General features: G+C 41.9%; 1 protein-coding gene across 1 annotated transcript; it reads left to right on the top strand.

The window, feature by feature from the left end:
* Nucleotides 1-1,101: 1,101 nt before the first annotated feature.
* Nucleotides 1,102-10,521, top strand: LOC142046338 (C-type lectin domain family 7 member A-like). Its single transcript, XM_075062638.1, has 5 exons — nt 1,102-1,195; nt 2,343-2,435; nt 3,608-3,787; nt 8,021-8,172; nt 10,411-10,521. Exons 1-5 carry the CDS (start codon nt 1,102-1,104, stop codon nt 10,519-10,521), a joined length of 630 nt encoding a protein of 209 aa, XP_074918739.1.
* Nucleotides 10,522-10,994: the final 473 nt, after the last annotated feature.

Here is a 10,994-nt window from a genome sequence, read left to right on the forward strand (position 1 = left end):
TGTGTGTTCTATGTCATTCTATTACAAATATACAAGATCACTACCAACCAGGAAAGGAAAGGAATGGGATACATATATTAATTTCAGAAAACTCTTTGGAAATCAGCATTGTCTCTTGAACCGAAAGCTTGCCGAGGAACCAGGAACAAAAGCTAACAAATACAGTATATTGAATGCAGAGTATGCAGCTAAATGGGCGGGGGGCGGAGGGGGAGGTGGTTAGAAGAAATCAGTGATAGTTCTCTCAGTATTTATGTGGAACAGGGTGTAACTAGCTGTCATGGTATCTTTAGCATGTTAATAAGATTTTCAAATGATATTAAAAGCAAAGGTGTTTCTGAGCTCTAGAGAAGTCATGTAAAAGGGTTAGAAATATAGATTGGGCCCAACAAAATGAAATCAAGACAAACATTTTATTCCTATACAAAATATGTGCACCTGAAATCAGTGAATTCTTGCTGATAGTCCTCAGACATGAATTATGAAGAACATGGGCCAGACATTTTTGGTGCAGGGTTCTTGCCCTCTCACTCAAAGCCTGAGCTTCTTGACTATTGTTGCATGAGGAAAAACTCATCTGAGTTGTTTAGGGTCTGCAGGGTGAGCAGGAGTAAAAAGTATGAAACCTTTTATTTATTTATTTTTTTGGCTAATAAAAACAGCAGATAAATACACATAATAGAATGAATTGGTTGAGTAAGTGTCAAAGAGTGTGATCATCCTTTACAGTTGTGTTTTTTGGTGGGGTGTTGTAGGGAATCAGGTTGCTTTATTTCAGTTTTCTTAAGGTTTGTTTGGCTTTAGCTATTGATATGTTCTAACAACTTTTCTTTTCAGCTTAACTAAGTTTTCTGGAAGCAGATAAAAATGATAAGTATTACCTACTGAACTTCCTGCTCAATATGAAATTTTAATTCATCCCAAGATTCTGGCTCCCATAGACCAATCTATTAGGGCATAAAAGAAGTTGTGATTTATTTATTTGTTTGCTTTCTGTGACAGAAATACACAGCTCTGTCATGTCAATTCCTCATTTAACCCCATCACACACCTCAGTCCACCAAAGAAGAGTCTAAATTTTCTATCCTATATCTCCCCAGAATGAGCGAGCAGGAGGTGACCTATTCAGAACTGAAATTTCACAGTCCTACTCAACAGCAAAGCAGACAAAGAGCTGAGATCACCAAGAACAAAGGTACCTTGCATTACAAGCTATTGACTCTGTACATGCCAGCGTTTTACTTAAGACCACATTAATAGGCTCTGCAGGCCCATGCCTAGGACTCCATCTCCTGGAATCATGTGATTACATTAGAATCCCAGCTTTAATTAAAAAAAATTCTAGCCCTCATGTCTGTGAAAAAAGAAAAAGTTTTAAAAATTTGAATTGGCCGTAACCAATGCACTTACACCTGCCTGAATCTGCAAAGAACTCGAAACAATTGGTCTGAGAAGTGTGAGTTGCCCTATTCATCATAATCGGGTGTAAACTTCAAGGCCCACTGCACTCCAACCCTACCCCAGCCATAGAGTCTACCCATGTGCCAGAAAAGAATGAGTGAAGCAGGGCTCGACATGTAAGCAGATGCACGCTGGCTGCTGAGGTGAACATTGGGAACTGCCTCTCCAGTCATGTTTTACTATTTTAAAGAGAAGGGGGCTTCTGCTGGTGACCTGTCTATCTGAGAAGGGAGTGGATTGTCCTGCCACTGCTACTCCAGATGGGCAGTGACACATGGGGGTGGGAAGTTGGAGCTACATAGGGGCCCTATGTTGTGGTCTGGCCGTACTGACCATAGTCAAAGTTCTTCATCGACTATCTGTCAATTGTTTCTAATGGGGTATTTCAGGAGTTAGAAAGTTCTGTGTTTGCTTTCTACTGTGCTTGCTAATCTCATGTTACTAGGAGACGTGGGATCCAAATGCAGGAAATAATCATGCAGATGTGGAGAGTTGACAGACTTACCAACCAAAAAGGAAGTCTGTTTTTCCAACCACTCACTGGTTGTCAGAATTATTGAGCATCTAATCAAAAGAAGCTCTTAATTTGCAAGTTGCTGTATTTCAGCTGCTGGGGATTAGGAAGAAACTTCCTGTATGGACAGGCTATTCCATAGTTGTCCATTATTGGGAACTTACACTGCCCTCTGAAGAACTGATATGGGCCACTCTTGAAGAGAAGACGGTGGAATAGATAGCCTATTGGTCTGATATTCTAAGGGAATTGCTGGGTGGGTTCTGGCTTTGAGAATCTGCTGCAGTCTGGACAAGCCCCAGTCTGACCCCAGGGTCTCAGGAGAGGGACTCAGTTTGTCTTTCTTTGTTCTTGCACTCTTTATTAGATTCTCCTTCTCCTCTCTGGAGGCTCTTTGCTGTAATCTTTGGAATCCTCTGCTTGGCTTTGCTGGTAACATCAGGGCTCTTGGGTGCTCTGGGTAAGTACTATAGAGAAGACACTAAAACCCAAGTTTTCAAAAGTGGCCACTGGTTTTGGGGGCCTCAGTTTTTGAGTGACCAATCTGATACATCTTGGGCCTGATATTTCAGTTGTGCTGAAACTCATCTCTTTCATTGGCTTATGACACTGGTAATGAAATAGATTTTAATCTCTGGGTCAGAAATTCAAATCCAGGTCACTCCGAGAGATTAAAAGCACAGTTTTTTGCCATCTGCTGGCACCTGGATGTGAAAATGTGAATAGGTCAGGAAACAACTCATCTCTCATACCAAATGGTGTGCTCTCCAAAACAAAGTGGAGGCACATCCATTGGGCAAAGTAGTGAAGCCAGCAGTGTCGGTACCAGTGCTTTACTTGTGCCACAGATAAACAATGATGACCCATGCTGTTCAGGTTGGCAGTTTACGCTACATTTACAGAAGGCCAATTCAGACAAAGCTACTAAACCTATAGTGGCACAGGGGTCCCTGGAGATCCCATCTAAGAGATGGAAAATACTAGTTTGCTGATCACTGCTCATGCGATGCTACTCCGTACTGTGTAGTATGAAAATCTTTGTGGTGACTGAGAACTCTGTAGTAACAATTTGAGCCCCCAGGGAACTGGGAGGGCTCCCCCTTTATCGTGGCTCTTACTGGGGCACATTGTTGCTTGCCTGCCTCTCCTACTTACAAGGAAATCTTTATCCAGTATTCCCTTAACTCTCTCCATAGATAGACACAGCATGTCTGAAATCATTTCCTATTCTCCCCACAAATGGCAAGATATGGAAGTTCAGGGTAGGTGTGTTAAAGGAGATCACACCCTGAACATTGGCATTTGCATTCAAGGCACCAAGTATATGGCTTCACAGGAGACCCCAGGTTTCCTAGAACAGGCCTTGAACATTACAAATATTTTTAAAATGAAAGAAGAATCTTCGTCAGGCTGCTTCTGACAAAGTGGGTATTCACCCACGAAATCTTATGCTCCAGTACGTCTGTTAGTCTATAAGGTGCCTCAGGACTTTTTGTCAAACTTAGTAGTGTAATTTTTTAAAATTATTTCTTTAACATCAAAAATAATTGGAACTGGAAATAATAAACTTACATCTCTTTGTCCTTCTATCTTGCAAGCCAGTGGGATATTATTTTCTGATTTTATATCTAGTATGCAGATGGCAGCAAAACTTCAGGCAGCAGCAGGGAATTCTGGAAAATCTTACCTGCCAGCAAATTAATTTGGAAAACCAAACTCGTGAGCTACAAGAAATCCTAGAAAACCTCACATGGGAGAGAGATCATCTTCAAATCCAGAATACTAATTTCTTGAAAACTTTGCAGTCAAAAGGTACAGGACCTTGCCTTTGGCAGACAACCGCGGTTCTTGTATTTAACTTTAGTCTTGGTAATTTTTAACAGAACTTCTGAAATGGCACGGAAAAAATGGAAAAATTAGTTCTTTTTTGTTTCTAAATTTCCCTCATTTTTTGAAATTCAATTTTTTTTAAAAATCAATTAATTCTAATGAGTGTTTTCTACCCAGAGAAATATAACTCAAATCATCCAACCCCCAAGTCTCTGCTGGACTTGGTGGTGGTGATCAGGAGCCAGTTACAGCTCCCTAATCCTGGTGCTGGTTTGACACAGACCCCAGCCCTGGGGGAGTTAAGGGCATCTGGGATTTTGTGGCTCCTCCCATTCTCTCTCCAAATACGTACCCTGTGCCAGGGCTTGAACATGTTGTTTGCCAGCAGGAAATCCCTCACTCCAAGGATATCTCTAGAAGCCAGTTTCTACCTTTTTGCATGACCAGAGTGGCAAAGGAGGGCAGCCTCTACACCGTGATCTGATTCTAATAGCTTCAGCACTTCTGCAGTCCAGGCGGCAACATTTTAGCTTAATTAGAATGCTTTACTTGTGTACACTTTCTTCAAGGAAAGTGCTAAACAACTGATAACATACATAAGGGCCTACATTTTCCATTAGCATAACTGTATTGAAGTCAATGGTATTTTGCCAGCAGAGAATTATCCCATTATGTGTTGCAGGAAGAGAATTGGATGAAAATGAAGGAAAATATGGTTTTTTTTAATATTATAAAAACTCTTGAATTAAATTTTCAATTAATATTATTCTACCTACTCCATACAGGAACATGAGTTTGTTGGAAATAGTTTCTCAGTCATTATGGCCCTTATTAAACAAAGCACTTGAACATGTGGGTCAGTCCCATTAATTTCAGTGCAATGGAAGCATGTGCCTAGGAGCTTTGCTGTATTGGGGCCAAAATAACTAAGGCTATGTTCACACTTAAAATGCTACAGCAGCACAGCTGTGCCACTGTAGTTCTTCAATGAAGACACTGCCTCCGCCAATGAGATGGGTTCTCCTATCAGTGGAAGTAATCCACCTCCCCGAGAGATGGTAGCTAGGTCCTTCCACTGACCTAGTGCTGTCTACACTGGGGGTTAGCTATGCTGCTCAGGGATGTGGATTTTTCATACCCTGAGTGACATAGTTAAACTGACTTAATTTTCTAATTGTAGACCAGGCCTGAGAATGCTGTAACATGTTCAGCTTTGCTGAACTGGGGACGCATAATGCAGTAAGCCTCTGTGTGCTTCAGTCAGCAATCTGTACATGCAATTTCAGCCAGTTCAACATTTCCCAGAGTAAACTGATTTTGGGGGAATTTTCCATCACCCATTTCAATGGATAATTCCAAACCAGCTCTACAACTTGCCTTACATAACCTTGGCATATTGACCAGCTCACAGTTTGTCTCCCTCACTAGAAAGGGAGTGAAAACTTGTAAAGGTAGCCTGGCGTGCTGGGGGAGTGGGCAATTTAAACTTCCACTCTTTCTGCTTCAGCCCCTCACTCCTCCCCTTCCAGCATACTCAACTGCTTCTCTTCACTTCCCATAGCCACAGGATGCCTCCTGTCACAGGGTAGCTGGTCCCATTCAATAGACCAGGCCTAGTGACCCTGTGGCACAGTAGGTGAGCCTAATCCAGCCAATTAGAAGGGGTTGGGGTACATCTGGGATTACAAAGGACTGCTAGAGGCCAAGCAAAGGAGAGAGTGATTGGGCAAGGCAATGCCTATGGATGGAAAGCCAGGGTAGAGTGGCACTAGCTCCTGCGGTGACTCCCAAAGGAAAGCACTAAGTGCTCAGCGAGGCAGCCCTGAGTCTGCTGCTCCAAGAAGGGAACTGAGCTGACTAGAGCTGGGAAGCTGCCTGGTGCAAGGTGCTGGAGACTCTGGGAGGGGTGGCCCAAAAGCTTGAGAACAGAGTGAGTTAAAAGATGATTTTCTGTTTGTTTACTCAGTTGTGCAAGAGAACAAACCTGCTTGGAAGAGACCTGGCATAGCTGAACATATTTAGCTGATAGCTGGACAGGGTGGGAGAAGATTCTCTTGCTAACATCCTCCCATTAACTTTCCACTCCTTTACTCATGTTATGGGGCAGGGACTGTTTTTGTTTTTAAGGGTGTTGAGGGGAGCACTGTGATACTGGAGGGAGCGTCTTTCACATGGGCTAGGAAAACAAATACTCCTGAGGTCTCCTGCAACAGAACCAGACCCATTTTCCCCAAACCTGATAAACAGGAATATTGTTCTAGTATCCTGCCAGGTTAACATTTGGCTAAAAAATATTGACTAACTACACTGTGCCTAATTATATACAATTTACTCTTTACAGTGTCACATAAGGAAATTCTCATTCTCAACTATAGCATGGCTGTGCTCTTTAACAGTTATTTCAACTCACTGTCCCTTTATAAAACAAGCAGTTTGAGATCTTTGTTTGGAAATTTCTATGTAAATGACAGCTGTCATTATCACTAAGCCAATATGCCAGGTACAGAGCTTTATTTTCAGGTCACCTGTGGTGAGATGGTCTGTCTGTAACATAACAAGATTGACAGGTTGGGAGGACGCTGCCCATACTGTAAGCATGAGCCACTCCTGTAAGAGAGTAGCAGACGTCTTGAGAGCGCTGTCTGCGTGTTACATAAAGTACATGAGGGCATATAGTGTCTAGATTGTACCTATTCCCGGTGTATAGTGTGCTAAGCAATTTTCCAAGGAAAATGACACTATCTGAGCTAAGTACTAATAACTAAAGCTGATCAACAAATTTCCCTCCACCATTTTGTGATGGATAATTGCCTCTCTTTTTAACTGTTTGCAGTATTGTAGCTGCATTGGTCCCAAGATATTTCAGTGACAAGATGGGTGACGTAACATCTTTTACATAGGTGGCACATGAGTCTTTCATTTGGGGATGCTACATCCAGGAGTGCCAGAAGCTCTGTCGACGTGGGGGCCCACTGGCGCCCAGACCGTTGCCCTGTCCCCCTCTGTCCCTCCTCCAAGCCACACGCAGGCTTCCTCCTCCCACCAAAGACCCACCTGCCACTCACTCAAAGAGCAACAAAGAGCTGGGGGCAGGTGAGTGTGGCAGGGGAAGCAGCAACAACTGCAGGAGGGAGGAAATCCCATAAGGGAAATATGGGGAGGAGCAGAGAGCAGCCAGGGTGCAGGACCTGACCAAACAATGGGGTGAAGACAGAGAACTGCACCGGGGGGCGGGGGGAAAATAGTCAGGTAGAGGGACGAGAAGGCCCAACAGCCCAGTGCAAGCTGACATAGGAACGAGAACGACCTCTGAGGGAAAGCACGTGTGCCCAGGTCCACATGCACATGGGCAGGAGGGGAAACACTGCAGCTAAAGGGCGGGGAAAGGCAGGTGGGCAGTGCAGCACCAGGGGTGCTGGGAGGGCTTCATGCCACTTAACCCTCCCCTCAGTGGGGGAGGGACAGATTGGGGGGGCAGGGCCATGGTCTGGGCACCAGTGCCCCCCTGCCCTTCTAGGTAGCTTCTGGTGCTCCTGCTTGCAGGGTGCAAAGGTGGCGGGCCAATGCACCTCCAAACAGAGGTAATCTGCATCTGGAATTTGCCCCCTACATGGCCAGCCTTTTTTATTTTGAAGAGGTTTAACTTCTTACATGTGCTGCCCATAATCTTTTGTTGGACCAACTCCTTCTGATGAAAGATACAAGGTTTCGAGCTACAAAGAGCTGCTATTTAAGAAGAAGCTGTGTACCTCAAAAGCTGGTTTCATCAACAGAAATTGGTCCAGTAAAAGATGATACCTCATCTACCTTCTCTCTCTCTCTTGTTAACGATTTCTCTCAGAATTAGATTTATTTGAAATGTTTCATTTTTGAGGACAAATTATAAATATATTTTTAATGTGCAATTATTCCCCTTGTTATCTTGCTATCTGTTTACCCACTCATTTTCCCATTTAATATTTTTGCCAGTAAAAATGTGGGAGAGAAGGGGAATGGGGGAGGGGGAAATAAAAAAATCGCTGGAAACTTTGAAAAATGATTTTTACAATTTCTAAGGAAAATAAATTGGTATTTTTGATATTTATACTAGACAGCATAGAGTCAGAGGGTGGAGTATCAGTATCAGCTCTCAAGTGGATTTGTTGGAAAGAGAACCCAATTTCTAACTGACTCTGACTCAGATCTGACTCTCTGTACATATATTTTCTCGTGAAGGAGACAAATGCATTATTTGTCCAAAGAACTGGATACAGCATGGGAAGGACTGTTATGAACTTTCATCTGGTATAAAATCTTGGTCTGTGTGTAAAGAATATTGCTCTTCCCTGGGCTCCAGAGTGCTGAAGATAGACAGCAAGGAAGAGATGGTAAAGTCTATTTCATTTCTATAGAATTCCTGTATATCCCAAACTACAAATAACTGATTTGTCAAAGATGGGAGAGGAAGAGGTTATATAATGCATTGATGTGTCTGATTGCCATATGATTTTATGAGGAAAATACGTACTAAATCTACAAATTTGACTGATACAAACAATAAAATTACCCTAACCCCTCAAGGCTATTAACTTATCACTCTCCATTCATCCCTCCTTGATAGCCTTGGAAAATAAGATTTTTCTTGAAAACAGTACCTTTTCTACTCATGATATGGACATTGGCATGATATTAGTCCCTCATCCATACCAACACTATCCTCAGTTCCAAAGGGACCCTTAGCTAACCTTGTGTATTGGAGAAGTGGAAAGAATTTAGAATTATCACTGATTTAAACAGTTAAAGGAGTTGAGAGTATGGCTTCACTGCGGTTTTAACACAAGTTATCTACACTTGAGTTATTTCTCTTGAGTTAGCCTAGCTGGAGTGAGAGCAGACATGGTATGAAATAACATTGGAGCTGCTGTGTCCACACTAGCACAGAACTGCTCTGTATGTACCACCAAGACTTCTGGGAGTGTATCCCATGATTCTTAGCACTGCAGTAAGCTGAGTTGCTCTGAGTTCTTTCGCAGTGAATTGTGGGAGAACTTGTCTGTTCTTTCTAGGCACAGGAGGATAATTGTTCTCCAATACCTTCCCACTAGCAGCACACAGGTGGAGCTAGCCTGCATCCAAACTATAGAATGTTAGCAGCAGATGAGTTGTGTTAAATCAAGCTTTAGCCTATGCACCCTGTCAGACCACACAACTCAAGTTAAAAGCACTGCAATTAAGGATTTTTGTTTGTGGATGAGACTCTAGTTAGGGACAACACTTGAATTATAACTCAAGTTAACTTTGCAAACACAAGTCCTGAGCCTGGGCAGAGCTTTCTAATTTTTGGGTTAATATGTTTTGCTATTCTAGAGAGCCAGAAGGGAGGGGAATATTTGCAGGGAGAACATTCATATTCCAAAGTGGCTCATTCATTCCAAAGTGTGCTCTGATTAAGCCTACTTTGAAAGAGGAATAGATTGAAGTTCACTAGGTAACTTTGAGCGCATGGCAGCAGGTTCCACATGGACACTTTCTGCTAAGCAGGCTAGTACAGGATTGGTTTTACCTCCCAGCTTGCAGTGAACTAAGTGTTTATATAGACAGCCCCATATTATCTCTCATAATGTGTTTGCAATCTAAGTATCCCTTTCAATTATCATCTGACCCCTCAGAGCTAGCTGGCTATTAATGTTACACCCACAGTGCACACTGCTCCTAAGGGAGGGAATGTCTCACGTCCCTCAACTCTCTGGAGCATAGATTTGGTTTCCAAAAAGGGCTCCCATGCAGCCCCCTCAGGTGGACTCATTGTATCTTTAATGTATTCCTTCATGGAGAGGAGGGGAAGAACACTGGGGAAAAGTGTCTTTCTAAAACAACATCCCCACATTATGGCCCCTTTTCTGGGTGTAGGGAATTCTGTGATTGACCAGCTGGCTGTCAGACCTACATAGAACATTAGCCATATTCCTTTCCTTCAAATCCATATAATTATAGGAAAGGCAGAAGCAGGGGACTGAGTTGTGTTGATTTTTTTTAATTTTTGGAAAATTTATTTCCAAATTTTTGAATAAAACTATTTTGTTGAAAACTTTCATTGACATTTTTTAGTGGAAAAACATGTGAAAGAAAATTGTTTCATTTTAAATTAAAATGTTCATTTCTTTTTTTTAAACACAACAAAACTCATTTTTTCAGTGTTCTGGTTTTATAGATTTTCTGTTCCCCCCACCGCTTACCTCAAACTATATTCCAACGTGAAAAGTGGGGAGTAAAGCAAAAAAAAAAAAAAGGTGGTACTGACGGGTGGAGGCTTCTCCCCCTTGCTTTCTCTCTTCTTCCCCACTTTTTACATGGGGGAAAAGAAGGAAAATAAGAAAGTGATGAGGGGAAAAGAGTAGAGATGGAAGGGGTGAGGAGATAAAAATCTGGAAACCAATAATCAAAAAACAAACTTTTCAGTTGCCAAAAACTAAAATGGAAAATGGAAAAAAATGTAGCTAGTATTGAAGAATCTGTGGGAAACATTTTTATTTTAGTGAAACTGCATATTTTAAGGAAAAAAAATCCATCAAATTTCTTCCAGTTCTTCTATATTTTTGTGTCTCTCTCTTTTTTCTTCTCCATAGGACTTCATAAAACCACTGACATATTTTCCTTACTGGATGGGATTGTTGTATAATGAAACCAAAGGCTACTGGCAGTGGGAAGATGGTACAGCTCTCACCACTGATTTGTAAGACTTTGCTATTATTTCCCTGTGTATTTATTGCAGAATCTTTGCTACAAAGCACACAGGATGCAAACACCAAGGGGAGAGCCAGTTCTGAAGTCTGACCTCAGAAGAGTGCGTGTGTGTGTGTGATTCACTGGATCAGGCCTGCAGTATTGCATAAATCATCCTGCCTCCCAGTTTGTACCTAGTAGCAGAGAAGAGTAGAATACGTCCTGGACAGAACTGGCTGAATGAAAAACTTCTAAAATGGCCTTTTAAAACAATTTTTGTTTTTGAAAAACATGTTTGAAAATGTTTGCTTTTTCTGATACTTTTAATCTAAACTTTCTATGGCAATAAAGGTGTTTTGGTTTCTTTTGCCTAGACTTTTTTAATGTCCTGGTCACTGAAAAATGGTAAACAATTTTTTTTGAAGAATCATTCTGATAACTTCACCAAAATTTTTGAAACTCCCCAAAAAGGATTGGCTTTGAGCCC

The sequence above is a fragment of the Chelonoidis abingdonii genome, chromosome 1, assembly GCF_003597395.2.
Source record: "Chelonoidis abingdonii isolate Lonesome George chromosome 1, CheloAbing_2.0, whole genome shotgun sequence".
NCBI lineage: Eukaryota > Metazoa > Chordata > Testudines > Testudinidae > Chelonoidis > Chelonoidis abingdonii.